The following is a 19,524-nucleotide window of genomic DNA, read 5'->3' as shown; positions in this document are numbered from 1 at the left end:
TGCAACCGCAGTGTAATCTACGGGGGATTCCCGTAGGCGCGTGTGTGTTTAATAATGAAATTAGCCGTCGATCCCGTGCCCTGCGCCCTCTACCGACATGACGTAATGTACAGGTCCCGAGTGACGCTTTGTTACTGACTTCACGTGATGGATAACATTTTAAGCTTCGTGTTAAAGATATATTTAATAGCAGCATTATAAAATTTCACGGTCTAAAAGTGCTTGAGTTGAAAACATATTAACAAGTTTTAAATGCCGTTAACCACTTACAGAGATATTGAATAATTGGTAATATCCATTCTTCAAAACTCTTAGTTTGTAAGGCGTTCAACACGATCCTCCGTTTAGATGACCCGATGTGTTTTTTAGCCGACTTCAAAAAGAAGGAGGTTATCAATTCGACTGATTTTTGTTTTTTATGTTTGTTACCGCGAATCTCCGCCCCTGGTGGTCCGATTTTGATAAAAATTATTTTAATCGAAAGGAAGTGCTTGCAGATGGGTCCCATTTTTTTGTTTTTTTTTTTAAATAACTAGAAGACTAGTAGATTTTGAATATAGCTTCAAAATTTGCTGCGAAAATTAGGGACATTTTTGCTTTTTTTAACGGATAACTTATTAACCTGTTGTTACTTTAAAGTCAAACTTTCACACCTACTTCAAGTGTACATACATTTACTTGTGACTAGTAATCTAATAGTTTTTATCCTTATAGGACGGTGTGATATAAAAAGTGGTAAAAGTGGTGCCGTCGTCGGTCGCATCGCGTCGTTAGACAAATCGAAGTCATCCATCACGACGGCGCATCATGAGGATGGACAGGTCATTACGAGCGTGGCATTAGTGCTTCTGCTGCTACAAATAACTTATTCTTTATTGTTCTTGTAATTTAACTAAGTTAATATTTTTATTAGTGCATATCAAATCGTATATGACTTTCTTCTATATATATAAAAGAAACTCGTGTTAGTTACACTATTTATAACTCAAGAACGGCTGAATCGATTTGACTGAAAATTGGTGGGCAGGTAGCTTAGAACCAGGAAACGGACAAAGGATAATTTTTACCCCGTTTTCTATTTTTTATTCCGCGCGGACGAAGTCGCGTGTAAAAGCTAGTTTCTAATATTTAATGGTATGAAAATATAATTAGTTAATTAAAAAAAAATTTAAAAGGCTGTAGTTTGATAAAATCTCTATTTATGTATATTTAAAAATTTTCATAAAATTATTATAAATGATGCGGAAAAAAAATTTAATAACATTGAAATAATTATCTATGTTTTTGAATTGAACACAGATAATTATTTCAATTTTGTTAACAAAACTTTAAACGTTCTGTTTGCACACAAATCGTATAACATTTTCATAAATGTGTTTTTAATTGTCATTGAATCAATAACATGGACATCATTATAATGTAATGTCATCTGTTTGTTCAGCTTGAGTTCAGTTTGCGTCATATTATGTACTATGATAATAAAAAAGTCGTAAATTAAAAAAAATATATATATAATGGTTACACATTGATGTTCAGGATAACGTACTAATCCAATGATTATCCGACTAGAAGGACCATCTTTATTATACTACACAGTAAGTACTAGATCAAGTATAAATTCTAACACTAATCTGATTTACCATCATTAGCTCATAATACTTGTCTACTGAGGGGTTCGGAGTCTACCCTAAGTTAGGAGTGACTAGGCCATAGTCAACCACGCTGGTCCAGTGCGTGTTGATTGACTTCACACGTATCTTAGAATTTCTTCTTAGATATGTAGGTTGTATCACGGAAGCAAACTCACGCGTTCCCGTGGACCCGCCATAATGCGTCAGAGGGCAGTCAGGTTTTAGTGGGTATTCCGATCGCCTTCTGTGGCCGGCGAGTTCCACACTCCCTACGCCATTGTACAGCCTTGGGATTCAAACCAAGACGTGCAGATTGCAAGTCAAGTGCTTAACCATTGAGCCACCGACGCTCTTCGATTTAAGATCTTTTGTACCATATTATTGATGTTTTTGATTATTACACGAATTATTAGTTTCATGGACTCGAATATAACAAAGTTTTATTACCCCAATGTGTCAAGCCCACGGGATATGGCTAGTTACAGTTAATCGTTTGGAAAGTCGATGCCTCCTGCCATTGTAGCCCCCTCCAGTAGTGAAGTATGACGTCACGCGCCATCAACACTTATTAATATCATCCATTAATCATTATTAGACATACACCACTTGTGTTTGGGTACTGTTTCACTGAATGTTTTCTGTGTATATATATGGCAAGTACAATCGTACAAAAATCAAATAATGTCTCTTTTTTTTTCAAAGGAAATAAAAGTGACGACGATATGTTATTTTTCTAGTATATCGCCAGTGAAATTCCACGGTTAGATTTCAGACATGACAGAATGTGCGATGTTTTTCTGTAATATTTCTTCTTAGAACGTCAACATACGTTGATTCACTTTAGCTGATTGCGCCCCCTACCGGTTGATGTGACACTTATTCTGCAAATTGCATTTTATACGTAATTTTAAAGTTTAAGATCATTCCTGACGTTGTTAATTAATTAATTACAGTTAGTTAAGTTAATCTATTATTTTATTTACATACATAATAATGTGAATTAAATTGTTGGTATTTTCTCAAATTAATTCTATAGAGTTTCCGAAATTAAAGCTAAAGTTTTTCTCTCTGGTATACATCAAATCAAAAGATACCGTAAAATTAAAAAAAAAATCATAAAAAACCATTTTTAAAAGTCAGAGCTGTGAAATAACAAAACTAATTCGGTCGCATGAAAGGATTGTATGAACGAACGAATGAATATAGCTGTGAGTGAATGAAAACAAAGCCTGTAAAAATTGGACAGCGCCGTGTGTTGACACAAGAATGGGATTTGCAAGTTTTAGTACATTTCAATGGAAATTTCAGAGTCGGGGTGAGTCAAACGAATTTTTAGTGTTTTCACAAACCGAGCTTAATGCTTGGAGACTTTTAATCGATGCGAATAAATTGAATTTATAACAACTGTCTGGGAGTCATTTAGGTTTGAAATATATTGCTGTACATAGATCTGTATTTTTCAACCTCTTTTACTCTACCAGGGTGGAGAAAGAAAACAAAAGATCGGCGTAGCTTCCTTACTTGTATTGGTGTTAATTGGACAGTGAAAAAAAGAGTCGTCGAATTCGAGGAATCGCGACCTTTGACTCGACATTCTTTCTCAGAGTCACGACCCAACTTTTAAATAATAAAATAATAATTATTATTTCAACACATTTTGAATTTTGAATACAACACGACACTTACAAATCTGTATTGTCAAGTTATAAACAAAGCAATCTATCATTACCGTCATTCAATGTTTCCGCCGCTCTGTTGGCAACACTCGAAAATACCTTTGGAAATATGACGCGTCGAATGTATTCCCTTTGTTAACTCACAAAGTACAGTCATGATAATAATTCACAAATATTAATGAATGAATTATTACTTGTCTGTGCGATTAGCTATTTGCTGTTCTGTATAAAAGACTGTTAACATTAGGAGATATTGTAATATGACAGATAATTATTGAGTGATTAGAATTTATTATGGCTTAATTCAAATTTCGTTGCAAGTTTGAAAAAAAAATTGGCAGTATCTGTATATATATAAAAGAAAGTCGTGTTAGTTACACTATTTATAACTCAAGAACGGCTGAATCGATTTGACTGAAAATTGATGGGGAGGTAGCTTAGAACCGGGAAACGGACATAGGATAATTTTTATCCCGTTTTCTATTTTTTATTCCGCGCGGACGGAGTCGCGGGTAAAAGCTAATGATAATATATAAAAATGTTCATTAAAATTACAGATCGTAATTACGTTAAATCTTTTAATTACATTACAAATTGCTATGATTATCCGATGTGCAATCCTAGATAATCTGTCTACATAGAAGATATAAAATAGAAAGTAAAGATCACGTTTAATTGCACAAGATGTGCAAATCGAGTAAGATAAGTATAACAACACAAACACGTAGTTAAGGAAGGTACATTTTACATACATGATTTACGAGGAATGCTTATGCGTGTGTTTATTTAATTTTAATGAGGCAATTACACGTCGTGCGCGACAGTACGAGCGTCGGAAGATATTTTCATTTCATTACTGTGGCCTGTTTGTTCCTCGCGTTTCCGCGACATATGAGTTTTATTGTTAACTGTACTATGTTGTACGTAGCTCGTGTTGAATATAATAATATTATGTTGAATGTACAACATGGAATGTTAACTGTCGTAACACAGGTGTAAGAACATTGTTATTATCTCTGTTTTAGTCAAAGATTATGAGAGAGATGGTTATATTGTTGTACAAACAGTGGATATTCAAGATTAATGACACGTGTGTATTAAATATTTGTATTAAAATGTAGAAAGAAAAGTTGTGCACCTTAAAAGTTACTCAAACAAATAACATTTACAACAAATTAATTTCTGTCATCACCTTACAAGTTACTTTTAATGATAAAATTTGAAAATAATGATAAATATTCATTAGAATTCACTTAATTAATCGATAGTATATTTGTAATATGATATGGGTTCTTATCAAATATCACGTTTCATTTCTGTTTCCACATTTAATAATATATCTAGGGGTTACGTTACTGTTATAGTTACCCCTATCAAATCTAATTACTTATCCGTCGTCGGGACAAAAACAGTCGCCTTTAATTTGACTGTAACGATATCCTATGGCAACTGGGTCAAATTTGAAGGAACGGTTAGGGTGACCATAATATAAGACTACAAAACAAACTGCTTAATACTACTACAGTTGAAACTACAAATTGGTTAAGGCCACCAAAAGTCTTATAACACCTCCTGAACAATAAAAAATAAATGCCTCATAAATTAACAATATCAAAACACAAAAGACAATCGGATATTAACAGTGAATACTAAAGGTTAGAGCGTCGGTAGCTCAGGGGTTAAGCAATTGACTTGCAATCTGTAGGTCCTGGGTTCGAATCCCGATATATACCAATGTGTTTTTCGATTCATGATTTATATATGCACATTTATCCGACGTTCTTGAGGTGAAGGAAAACATCGTGATGCAACCTACATATATCTGAGAAGAAATTCAATGATATAGTGAGCTGATGATGTGTTTAACGGTTAAGGTTTGAATCCTGATTATAAGTTTGGAAATTTAAAAATAGTGTGATCACCCTATTTATGGAGAAATGACGATACCACAAAGAATTGATGGTGTTTTAGGGAAAGTCGATTTAAAACATTAGCGAGGTCTGGCGTTGCGGTTATCGGATCACGGCATGGGGACGATTCGATCCACACCCCTTAAAAGGTGAGCTACGATTTTGCAATGGATAACCGTCAACCTTGATAGATTAGCTAATTTAATTGAGTTCTTTTATTATTAAATTCTTTGATTATTATTAAAATTTTATCTTAACATCGTTTTTATGTTAGAAAAAGTCTAACGAAAAAATTTTACAAATACAAAATGGTGCTGTTTTTTTATTTTTGGTCTTACTTTAAGGATTGACTTGTTTTTTTTTTAAATTTTACGTTAAACTTTGTAACTATGATGTTTAACTGTTATTTATCGTTGGTTTCTGAAGACCTTCTGAATCTTTGACAAAATAGACATAACAATATGTTTTCAACTGGAAATACGGGCTCAGGAGGCTCAGAAGCCTAACGATTAGAAATGCTATTCTGATGGAGATGTTAAAAGGTACTACAATAGCTCAAGGCAATACCTTTTATATTATGTTAGTGCTGTAAAGCCTTGCAATTCTGAGTCTCGTAATGTTAATTGAAGTCAGTTATTACATAACAGTAATTAAAGCTTTAACTGTTATGTTGTCTTGGTATACTGCACTGAAAATAACTGAGCATTAAAACTTTTTTATTGAACTTTATTCTATCTAAATAAGAAAATCCCAAACTTTTTTCTCGTAGATCCCGTATTTCTTTTTCAACTACAACCCTGAACTTTGTTTTTCGTGAATCCCCGGGGACCCACCTTGACCTCTTTAGGAATCAAAAGATAAGAAATCTTTTTATAGCGCAAAGCAAAGTACGTGATATTTACTGGTACTCTGCATATAGATTTTCTATATGAAAAAAAAAAATCGGAGAAAAGTATGTTTAAGGGAACCACCCTTAAAAAAGCTTCCAAAATTAAATTAAGTTGTAATCTTTACCTGAGCAGTTTGACGTCCCAGAGAGCGATGACCTCAGGGGGCCGAGCGACGGCGAGCGCAAGCCGCGGCCCGCAGGCGTGCAGGCGTGCGGGCCCCGCACGGGCGCCACTGCCTGATGGTGCAGACACGATAACTGCTGCGAACTCCTTGCTGCTGCCCAGATTGTGTTGCACCTGACAAATACAGAAGTGTAACTAAGGGATACTGATGTAGTTGATTGTCGTTGTATGTACATTTAATTACTTTTATCACCAGGATAAAAAATATTTATGATAAAACACATTTTTCTTACATAACACTATCAAACTAATTTTATCGTACACACTATTACAAATTAGCTTAAAAGGTGTCCATTTTCATGCATATAATTAGATGTTTCTTTGTTAACTGATGAGCCTCTTAGTATGAGAAATAAACACTAAGCGAATGTTTAACTGAGTATGTTAAATATGTCCGGGTAATAGTAACTTTGTTTTTTTATAAGAGAAGGGGGCAGCCGAGCTGTAAGAATACCTAGGTGTTCATCGACGCCCATGGACATCTGCAATACCAGAGGAATATTCGCTCTTTTAGAGGAATTAATGATCACTTGCTTGTTCGTTTCTGCAAAAAAGTATGTTTATTATAAAGTCTTGAACTCACCTTTACCCTCCACTGTATCAATATCTCTCTAGTATCGAATGCCAGAACCGGGACGACGTCTTCGCACAATATGGCGAGCGTGTTTGATTCCTTGTCGAGCGTGAAGCCGGCTTCAAAGCCAAGGTACTGCTGCAGGGAGAGCGAGGCTTTCGTCTGTCCGTTGCGCTGCCGCTCCTTCAGGTCTTTATACAGCTGCAGATGCACGCAGTCTGTGGAGGAATAACAAATTTGTAGTACAACTAACATATTTGGCCCAGTAAGAGATCTTATTGCACTCAATTATATTTGAAAATATCTTAAAGGGACATTTATTGCAAAGAGCATAGAAAATGATAGTTCGTAAAACATATGTAATGACTATATATAATTTATTCAACCATTACAATTTAATTGTTAAATCCATATAATCCGCACATAGATTCCATGTAACGGCTTAATACATTAATTCCGAGAGTATGTGATTTAGTTCTAAAGTTGGCTCTTGAATAACAAAGCGGCAAAAACGAGCAGACGCCGAGATTATGGCATTTGTAACATTATACATGGATATACATAGTAATAAAATACTCTTAGAAATAGTAAAGAAAATAATTTTATTATAAAATAAACAAAAAAAAAACTTAACTTTGATATTTAAAACTGTGATCAGAATATAAAACTTTTGGACAAGATCACATTTTGTTATTGTGGATTTCATGTTTTGAATCAATGTATAAAAACAACTTAAAATTTTTTGATAACTAACGCACTAGTGTATCCACACCTTTAATTTCGTAAGCGTACATGTGGAGTAGGCCTATGTTTTGGCGGGAACATGTTGAATGATATTTTCTTGTTTGCGTAATTAATGAATGATGAATGATATGCGTATTGAGTGAATGGAAGAGTGTAAAATGTCTTATAGAGCTAATATTGTTTTGTATTTTGAACAAACAAAATGTACTATTATATTTTTGTATCGTTCATGACTGAACCAAAAGTTTATATTTTTTAACTTTTTTATGCCGTAACTCTTAATGTTACAGATGCTCATTGCAAAGAAATAGAAAAGAAAAAAAAGACAGTTTCATGTTTGTATGAAAATTCAAAGAATTTATTCTAGTAAAAATTCGTCGTTTTTGACAGACATCTCAACGTCTGCAACAATTTTTGTATAAAATAAAGTCAAAGATAGAAGACAAGTTAAAATTAAACGAGGCGGCATTTCCGCGATACAGAAAAATGAAACGAATAAAGCCAGGACTGTGCTGAACAAACATATTAATTACGAATAATTAATCATTCAAAAATAAACCTTAACTTCGACTGTTAAAGCTCATTTTCCTGTATATAATAAATTCGCTGTAACATCCCCAGTCTTTCATCTATTATCTTACAAGCATTGCTATTTTATTAAACGAATCACTTTCAACCATTTGTCTTCAGGATAGAGTTCAAATTGCTCTGTAGATGTTAACAGGCGACATATGACAGCCACTACATCAAAATCGAGTGTTCCATTTTCAAATGAATTGGGAACCGTTTTCTAATTGGCGCGACGTGACTCGGTCGTTGGGATCTAATCAGGGAATGTTTGAATTTGGAATCTAATTTGTGTTCGGAACCTTCGCGATTGTTCCCTCGCTTTGTGTTTGTCTGTCTGTTCCCGTTAATAGTTTTAATTGGATTTAATCTGTCGTCGACAAACGTATAAGGGGGCTTTGTTGGCATAGAATTATATTTTTAATTACTACAGATTTTATACTCAGAAAAGTTACATTAAAATGTAAAAACGAGTCTCACCCTAATCAGAAATCTATTAACTGGATAAGAAAATGCATAGTTTGTCTGTTCACTCTACTACATATATAGTAAAGGCGCTAAAACAGTATTGGATAGCAATTTATTAAAAATCCTGTTTGCTTAAAATACCTTCTAGTATTGACCTATAAATTTAGGTAAACGTTGTTCGGCCCAGGGCTAGTTATCCTGAGTACAATGAACTGAAAGGGTCGGCTAACAAATACTCTAATTTATTTGCGGGCTGTGGATTTTTTCGTGGAAAAGATTCCTAGCTATCTAATCAGCAGGCCCCCAGGCGGAGCACGCGACCACTAAAATGTTCGACGTATCTTTAACCAACAGCACTCTACCACGATACAAAAAAAGACCAAAATTCAATAAAAACAAAAAAAATAATCTTTACCCGTATCTCGATTGGAAAACAGACTTTAATATATTGCAGATTGTTAACATTACTTAAAGCATTTATGGTCTAAAAAGAGACCTAATAATTTCTCAAATATTTCTGTATGATTTATTACGAAGGTTTTTTTTATGACAGCTGTTAGTATATTTGCGACTGAAATATACGAAACGGTGTTTCTGATTTTAACATTTCCGTCTTATAATTTGACGTAATATTAACAACTATTAGGAACTGCAACGCTTGAATTTTTTTTATATCATTAGGTGGCAAACGAGCAAACGGCCACCTGGATTCGCCGCAATAGCGAGGAGACCGTTGCCCATAGACATCCGCAAATGCAGATGCGTTGCCTACCTTTAATCAGCAGAGACGGGGACGCACAGAAAGAGGATATTTCTCCTTCCTATGCGTCCCCTCTTCCACCAAATCCACTTCCGCTTTACCATCTTTTCCTAATAAGAAAAGGGTGGGAAGGGAAAGGGGACTAAAATTAGGCCTCCGGTACCACACTCAACAGACGAAACGCGGAATTGCTTCCACTTCACGCCTGTCTTCTGTATGGTCGTGGTATTGCACAGGTCGACCCGGCCAATTCGTGCACCCAACAAATATTGTTGTTGCGGGATCTACCACTGTAAAAAATGAATGCTTCTAACAATTTTGTTTAAAAATTTACAATAAAATAAAAGAACAAAATGACCGTAACTAAAACGTTTCATTGCTCTTTGTCGATGTCCAGACAATACCTTGTCGGTCGAGTTAACAATAAAAGGTATCGTTTTTATTCCTATTGTTGAAAATGTAACTTTTTTAAATATAATTTATTATACGAAGTGACGAACTTAAAAGTCATATCAAGATTACAATTAAAGATTGGATAGTCTATTTAATCAGAAACCTTCTTAGTGTTTTATAATCTTAATACTAGTTATGCATAAAATTTAACGTGGATATAAAGGTAGACGAAGATTGGAGACAATATGAAGAAGATTTTATGAGGGATATGTAAGAGAGTGAATTCAAATATGACGTCTGATGAGATATATATAATATTTAGTATATATAACAATAATATCGAAGGGTCCTACGAATAAGGGAGAATGTGTAAATTGACAACTTTTCATTAGAGGCTCTTAATGTTTCAACCATATAGGAAAATAGGTCGCATACATCCGTTTACTTCAGCAAAAAAATAACATTTATACTTGAAAATATTTATTTTGTTTAGTGTATTTTGTTAACTAAACTAAGAGGTAGCTTTTAACACAAAAAAGTTAAATTCGTTAATTTGTTACTTTGTCCCTTATACACAGGACCCATCGATATATTAAATACAACAATAATAAAAACAAACATAAATTAAATTCAACATATCTACGATATTATTCTAGTGAGTTCGCTTCGAGTTTATTTAGTAGGGGTGGTTATGTATTCAAGCATAGAAAAAGGTTTATTTGCGGCAGGTTCCGTGACTGACTGGTTCTCCGTAATTTATCCTTGTTACATGATAGAGGTCGGCCGATTATAATCATTGTATTAAATTAATTGTAAATAGTTGATAGTACGCAAATAAATAAATAGCTAGAATGTATGGCCTTTATTTAAAGGTCACTTAGGTAGCCTAGAGCGAATCTAAGTCTTGGGTTGAGATTTAAAAGTAATATTTGTGTTATGTTTTAAAGATCACGTGAAAGTTGAATTCTTATCTTAAAGTAATCAATGCTTTTTTAATCCTACTTTATGGACTTTATCATGTTCGTTTTGACGTCGCAAAATGAAGTAGAATAATCCGTCTTCTCGGTTAAAAACCATTTCTATTAGTAGTTGAAAGTATGTTTGCAAAACTATCCTAGAATTCAGAACCGTCAAACGTATACAAATGTGAACAAAAAATTCGGTACCAAAACGGCATAAAGAAATAACTTTTACCTCAATTCCATATCGTACCTTTATAAAAGTTTATCCTTTGAATATCAAATATATTCCATCTAAAGGTATATTTATTTAATTCACATTTTCTCAAGACCTTGTAGCCTGAAGGCGTAGTTAGTCTTGTTATTTTGTTAGTGTAGCATAAATATAGTTATAAACTTGATAATATACAAAGTATGTTTTATATCAGCGGTTCTCAAACTTTTTTGACTAAGGAACCTTTTTATGAAGCGAATATTTGACGGAATTCTAGATTTTAAGCGTGATAATTCTAGGCAATAAAATTAGTGATTCTTTTCTTACGTCCCTCGCTCAGTTCTCGTCGTAACTTAATAGATCAGTATAAATATTTTGAGATATCTTGGCGGGTCTTAACTTCGAGCTAGTCGCTGTGCAAAGCAAAATTTTAGGTGTAGCACGGTACAGGATTATCTTGGGCCGCTAAGATATTTGAAAAGAGTTATACCAAATTTTGTGGAATCCACATAAAGGCGTACACTATGAGAAACGCTGTTTGTAATTAGAGTATTAACATCTAATGTGATATTTGAACTTCGGATTCAAATAAGTACCTACAATAACCCCCTCCCCCCCTTCCGCGCTTGTGTCAATTTACCCGAAATACTTGCTGACTTTGCACCTAACGCCGCGCGGTTAGATCATACGAATACAAATTTTAATTTAGCTTTTAAAACTTTAGTTAATTTTTTTTATATATTTTTAGCCTTTTCTTTTTGCACTTTTTTGCAATATTTGTAATAATAGCGTAGCCTAATTTTTTACAACAAAATTACCATTTACTTTATTATTTACCTTATTTAATAGAAACACAGTATTAATACATACAATGCAGTACAAAAGTATAATAATACATGTATTTTTTCATAACATCCGCCAAATATTATCCCGTATGTTTTCAATATAAATTCTCAAGGAAAATCTCTGCATGAGAGGACGAATTCTATTTTCCTCAGGGATCGTTAGACATGTGAATAAGTTAGTGCGGGTTCAAACGGCGCCGAGTTGCTGAACGCCTGCGATATAAATAACGACAACGTTTCCTTTTGCCGTATAAAAGGTTACTATATACATTTTATATGTTGTCTGTTGGTATGAGAATGTATGAGAATATTCTGCGATAATGACCGATGATCTTTGTATCTTTCTATGACACTTATCAATGGCTAAACTATCGAAATGTATACTTTATTTGTTTTTTTTTTTTTTTTTTTATAAAATCACATCTACAGACGCTTGGTCCGTACTCTTTTCTGCACAGGTTTTAGTTATTTTTTTTTTTTTATTAATATCCCTGTGCTGCATTGTTTGTTCCTGCTTACTTATAAATACATATAATTTAACTTAATTATAATTTTTTTTTTAACCATTTACTATACGAAACTTACTAGCTATATTACTTATACTATAACTTGTTTTTTTTTTTTATTATTAAACTGTGGCGACGTATGTAGTGTTTCCCATTTTTAGGAGACCTTCTACGATCGCCGCGTCTCGGAAATGTATACTTAATAGTATTGGAAATCACACTTTTACACAATCGCGAAGAAATTCAAAGATATGTATGAAGTCCACCAATCCGCACTATGGCTTTATCACTCCTAATTTAGGGTAGATTTTGAACCCCTCAATGTTGACGTCTAGTGAGACGTGATGACTATGAAATCACACTATTAAATCATTAATTTTTGTTATAAATAATGTTGCGTTTTTTTTGTAACGCGATAAAATTATTAGTTTGTCTCAGTTTCTTAATGAATTTTGAATGTTCTAACGAGTCGGAATAGAATTCAAATCACGATTTAAGATAGATTAGAGCCTCTCTAAGCAATGGCAGCCTCCCAACTTCTCGTTAGGGTGTACCTCGAACACGTGAGCGTTTTGCAAATGGCGGAAAATTCTTTATTTGACAGTCGGCCGCGGCGCACTACCCGTCTCCTTTATAATCTGTGCCTAGTGAAAGCCTACTCGTGACATTGCGTGTTCTGTTCAGAAATGGATCGCAGATTCCACACTGTCCTAAGTATAAAAAAAATTAAAGCAATTTAAAAAAAATATTGGCCTCGTGAATGGCGCTATTATCGCGATAAGTTCAAATCAAAGACAAAATCAACTTAGGATTAGAAAATCATAGACTTTGTGGCACTTTTTAAGGTGTCTGTGAGTTATTGTACTTAAATTTAACTTTTTCCTACCGGGTCACATTATTTTGTCGCACTATATAAACTCGTAGTTGCTTGGTGATGGGACAATCGCCTCTATTGTAATAAATTCCCAGATGGGATTACCCTTCATACATGATATACCAAACTATAGCTACTGATGTTAGATAAACATCAAAGGTAACACAAAACTAGGAAAAACTTCAAATAGCTGTCGCGAGGGATTATCAGTTGTCGCCCTAAACAGAGTTTATTTTGACAGCGGAAAAGGGACAAAGAGTTCCCTAAGGACTTCTTCGTACGGATTAAGGATATACTTTGACTATAAAGAGACGGACTGGGCAAATAGCCACCTAGCTTAATAAATTCTTTCACTTTTTTGCGATGGTAGTAAAGATGAAAAACACATGGTCATATACACGCAAAATTAAAGTCTTTATGAACTTTTACTGACTCAAAAATTTCGGAATTAACACAAAACGAACACGGCAGCAACTTTATATTAGAACTATTCGCTCTTGTTTTATTGACAAAAGAAAATGTACGTGTCCTGTCTTTTAAAGTCAATGTGGCTAGTATAGCTCTTAAAAGGCCCGTCTCATAATTTATTCTCGCATACGAGCGGATAGTTGCGAACCAAACGTTGCGATGATATTTTGTTTCTCAGTACAGCCAACATTTACATTTGACCTGGTTCCTTTAATGTCTTGTCTAAGGAAAACTTGGCTCCGGAAAGTTAATTTGTAAAACATTTATGAAGAATTTATCAATATATTATCGCAGTGATTTGTTTTTTCTTTTCGAAACACATTTTTATCTATGTTTAACCAATGAAATACGTATGCAATGTTTTTGAACGTGTGTGGAAACTTACGGCTAGACATTATCAAGCGAAATGTAATTTCAAGTGAGAAGCTAACGATTTCGTTTGTATTTTATAAAAGCTGCCTAATTCTTGACGTTCGTTGAAATTTTTAAATCAAAATCACGTTTCGAATTATCTTTAAATCTTTTCCCTCATTAACTTTAATGAAAGATTTCATAGAAAAAAAGAAAATCCCTACCGACAAGTTACATTTGAAGAGCCAGCGTTTTGTTCGTCTATTTAGGATTCGCTAATTAACGTTAAAATTATATTTTTAAGACATATTATTTAATTTCTTTTTTTTTATACCTTTTTTTGAATCTTAATACGTATATCTTACGAATTTTAATTCCTTTTCAAGTAAATCTCATAAAATTTTTTTTGGAATAAAAGATTGGCATATATATTTATCTATGTTATATTTAACGTACATTCTTTATAGTTAGAATTACACAATTAAAAATAGTGAAAAGGAATAAAAAACGCTTTTTCAGTACACAATGCTTGGTATATTTGTTCTACAGTTGAGAGTAGAGGCAAACAATAGAGACAAATACGCTCGAAGCTCTGTTGAAGGCATTTGCCGGAAGCTGTTGCATTTCCGTCGCGATTGAATGTGATAAACAATTTATTTACAAACGTTAATTGGCTTCAATTTCTATATAAAAAGAATACTTAATATTTTGTTTTTAAATAAAATATTTGTAATAACACAACTCACGCTCCGACATTAGAGTGGTAGGCAGATACCTCGGACCTCAATTTGATCCGGTTGGGACACACATCTCTCGTTTTTTCTACATTTAAACATGTACGTCGGTTTCAGGTGCTCTTAACACCGGTTTCACAATAATACAGAAAAGATTACAATAAAAAAAATATTTCCTTAGTTACATTTTAGAAAAACTCAAGTGATCGTTTTAGTAATAATATTTCATGAAGGCTGTGAATTAAAAAAGAAAAACCTAAAAGAGTCTCAGTCAAGTTGTAATTTTATCTCAGTTCTCAAGTTCGTGGAGAACAGAGTTTTTTAATTAAAACCAAATTCATCTCCGAATGTCTAATTTTTTATCTTTCAAAAAAAATGTTAACTATTTTCGTTTTTTAAATTCTATAAAATATTAAATAAAAATTAACATTTCGTTTAGAAATAATATTAAAACAATAGTAAGTATGAAGATATTTCATTATTTAAGTCAAGAATCGCCATAAAATTGTTTTTATAATCATTAGGTAATTTTCATCGATAAAGGCTATCGAATGTAATGTATAATTAGGTCGAAAAATTGTTATAGTAACAGACATATGTATTAAATTATAACTCTTAGGCCCTTCGTACACACGGCTACGTTAACATTCGCAACTAATGTTGTATCCTTGCGTCGCGAGTATGGCGTTAGGCGTGTAGTTACTCGCGACGTTGAATCGTAGACGCGAGACGTCTATTCGCTCAGTAAAGTGTTATAATCGTCAACTGTCAAAATTAGTATGAGATTTTTGGTGTACTTTACACCCGATAGGGGGCGCTCCACAAATTTTAATATAAATTTTGTCGATGACGATACGATGGCGTCACAAATATTTGTGCTGGGCCAACTAGTTGTGACTAGCTGTTGTGACGAAAAAACAAAATGTGAGCGACGCATGTCTATACATATACAAAGCTCTTCTTCTTCTTGAGGTGCCTCTCAGACTAGCGAAAGTTGGCGGTCAGTTCTCCATATTTATGTTTATCCCTTGCGAGGCGAATATAAAGCTCTACGATATTGTATTGCGTAAGTTGCTTTGCCACTAAAATCGCCGAATTTCGAAGATTTACGTTGCCCTGTGTTAAAAAAGCATTATGTTGACAGTTTGCTATACGATATACGATCTTAATTGGCGAGCGAATTTAATTTTTAAATGTAAATAAAGGGTGTATTTAGACTCCGTATGGTATGTTAAATATATTCTAAATATAACACTACATCCTCACTATGTTAACATGGGGGTTAAAGTGTAGTTAAAACTGCAATTAACAATTTGATTACCGCCGGCGCCGGGGACGCTCCAACGCTTCGAACAACGGAACTTGAGTACGGGCGCGACTTAACGTATTTTACGTTCATTACAATTCAATTAATAAATATAAAAAGATTTGAATTTTCAAGCATAGTTCAAGAATTTGTAAATAGAATATTTCTCTAGAATTTCATGGAACATCTGACAAACGGTCTTTACTAATATGAAGTCACAACATAATATCTACTGTTTTTATTAATGTATATAAATACTTATATTGCGTACGTTTGCATTTGTTAGTGCTGGAATAGTTGTATAAAAACAAGTTGAACAACAATTTGTTTTGTACCGACAATGAGAACTTATGGATAGAATCTTGAATCACTCGTCTCGAGAATATTATTTAGATGGACTGGATTGTTTAAATTTGTAAGAAATAACCTTGAGAATAATTTCGAGATACAGCCTTCTAAACTTAATTGTTGTCTAGATACCGGTATATCTTGTATTAACAACTTTGCAGTTAAATACAGTTTCATAGCATAGATAAGGTCTTTACACGAACGCATAGATTTGCTTTGACGTGGTAATAAATGTCAGGGTCACCTCGTTAGAAAATGTTAGCGCTCTTTACGTAATTTTCGATAATTTAACTTGTTATCGTGGAATTTCATTGCTTTGACAGTTGGACATATATCCTATTTATACTCTATGATAAAACAGAGAGTACAGTGTACATTAATAGCAGTGTTACAACAGCGGAGCCCTTCGTAAACGAGGCAACGTAAGTCTTCGAAACTCAGCGAATTAAGTCTCTAAATACACGTAATACAATGTCATAGACCTTCGTAAACAGACACGCGTAGAAGATATTTTGTTCTTTCGTCGCCAAAGAAAGATCATCGCGTAAAAGTAACTGCGATTATTAAGATGAAGTAAATCTATACAGTTGACAAAATAGACGACTCATGTCTACGATTTAACGTTTTGTGTACAGCGCGCCCATCGCCATACTGGAGCAAGGATACATTAGTTTCAAAAAATTAAGTTGCCTCATGTACAAAGAGTTAAATAAAATTTGGCAAGCAACTGTTTTACGAGTTTTTTTTATATTAATTTAGTTACACATTTAAATATAGTTTTAAAGCAATTTAAGATAATGTCATACGCGGAGCCGAGCTTTTATATTTAAGCACTATCTATGCTAATAAGACATAAATTTTCGTGTTTCCCACGCCGAAAACATTTTAATAGCGGCTATGCTAAATTAAACTTTATACAAAAGAGAATTAAATTGATATTGCAATTTCAATTTAATGGACATAAAAGACGCCGAAATTGTTAACAAAAAAATTGAATAATGTTGCAATATGATCTTCCTTTTAAGAGATAATAACTTAGAGAAATACGAGTTCTGGAGTTTTGTATTAAATTAAGAGGGTTGGCTCTTGAAGCGTTCTTGCAATTTAAATGAGAATGTGTACCAAATGAAGTAAAATTGTGTGTTTTTAATAATAAGTTGCTATACTAGGCCAGCATAGTTGACTAGGAACTCATCACTAATTTTAATGTAAGCTCATGCCTCTTGGTGGTATCACTCTTGAGGTATCTTAATATACAAAGAGTTGAGAAGTTGAAATAACAGATAGCGTAACAATGCTTTGTAGATTTAAAGAATGTATGTATAAGGTAACATTGTAGATTTTGGTATTAAGGTGCAGTTTTCTATGTCATAAGTAATTATATTTTAAAGCAGATAACAAAATGATTTTAGCTTTTAGAAATGCAAATTCTTGAATGTTTTTTGCCCACGTCATATATGTTCTTATAAGGTTATTATGCAATTGCTCTTATTTCGCAAACGTTTAGCGTATGACATGCCCACGCGATGGAACGTGCGATACATTGTCCGCGCCTTATTCAAGATTGAAGCGAGATGATAATGCTTGTTACATATCCGTGTTGTTAACTATGGGTTTCCACTGTTGATAAATTTGATTAAAAGCATATCATCCTTAACATAATTTGCTCAAAAAAAAAACAATAAAATTGCTTTATTTGAAATCTAATGTTGACTGTTGCAATACTGCTTTTTCTATGGACTGTACTTTTTCTGGTGTGTTTTTTCAACAAGCTCTTTTATAGAATTTATTACTTGCTATTAAACACACATCAATCTGACATCGCGGAGGCAGAGATGTAATTTAGCTGTGAAAACAAACGCCACCCAACAAAATGTCTAAAATGGCCGTTTTCGTGAAAAAAAAAGGGTGTTCGTGAATTTGTTTACCCCGTATATTGTTAGAGATTTATGGTTACAATTTTGGGAAATTTAATTCAATAGCGTAAAAAATACAATGTTTTTTTTACGCTGTTTTGTTGTTACGTGAAATTAGAAGTTGTAACCTTTTTTAGTAGATACGGTTTTACGTCCATTATATATCGTTCGTTTATTTCAGTAAAGTGCTTTTCACGTCAAATCGTTCTTTAAAAATGAGAAATGTAAATAAATGTAATAAATTTTTTTTATAGAGTTGTTCGTATTTTTCTTTAAAGTTTATTTCAGATAAGTTAATTAATTAATATTTACAAAATAATACAATATTAAATATAATTCAGGCATTTTATTTTAAATGAAGCGCAGTATAAAATGATAAAAGACTTAGACAAAGACTTCGCCCGACTCTTATCTTAGTGCTACCGAGAAGTGAAGTAGTTCTCAATTTAATTAATGAAACGTTTATATTAACTACTTAACTATTATATTCATTTAATTCTATGATATTCATAATTAAAATGGATTTAAATAACAGTAAATTAAGGGTACTTGAACTTAGGAACTAAAGAAAGATAATTGTGATAAAAGAATACATAACAAATAAACTTTTGCTCGCGAATCCGTGAGAGCGGAATTAAAAAAAAAACGAAACAAGTAACCTATATGTTCTTCCAGAATATCTGTGACAAATTTCATCAAGATGCGTTTAGCCGTTCCGGAGATACCTTCTAACAAACATACATCCATTTAAACTTTCGCATTTATAATATTAAGTAAGATAAGAAATATATAGACATGTATGCGTTTTATGTCATTGTAGTTAGAACTCTGAAAGGATTTTTGGTACTAAATGTTTTTAACAAACATTAAAAACTGTGAGAAAAGTATTATGTAACATGAACTAAGAAATAAGTAAGAAAATCCATCACCCAATTTATCTTTACCATTTGGGAATAAATCAGTTCGTCTGGAATTGAGTACTAAAATAAATAAATAAAATTCCGCTAGCCCCGGTCTCAAGGCTTAATCTTACAAGTTTAGAATCTACGGCCACCCTTCTCTATTAAAGACTCTCAAAGGAAGTGCTTGCAGAAATATTGATATCAATTTCGTTAAGTTGTTTGTACAAAGCAAATCGAAGTGAGTGCCTACATTTTTACTACTGAATGAAGTTTTGAAAGAAAAATAAGAACAGTAGTAATTTCTC

At 33.2% G+C, this 19,524-nt stretch overlaps 1 protein-coding gene across 1 annotated transcript in view; it reads right to left on the bottom strand.

The window, feature by feature from the left end:
- LOC106718364 (protein Dok-7) overlaps positions 1-19,524 on the bottom strand; it is a 131,365-nt gene that overhangs the window by 10,722 nt on the left and 101,119 nt on the right. Inside the window, exons 4-5 of the mRNA XM_045681153.1 lie at positions 6,874-7,082; positions 6,232-6,404 (exon numbers count right to left, since the gene is read on the bottom strand). Coding sequence (XP_045537109.1) covers positions 6,232-6,404; positions 6,874-7,082 — 382 coding nt within the window. The remainder of the gene's footprint in view (positions 1-6,231; positions 6,405-6,873; positions 7,083-19,524) is intronic.

This window comes from Papilio machaon, chromosome 15 (genome assembly GCF_912999745.1).
Source record: "Papilio machaon chromosome 15, ilPapMach1.1, whole genome shotgun sequence".
Classification (NCBI taxonomy): Eukaryota; Metazoa; Arthropoda; class Insecta; order Lepidoptera; family Papilionidae; genus Papilio; species Papilio machaon.
This window is presented reverse-complemented; position numbering and strand designations above follow the sequence as displayed.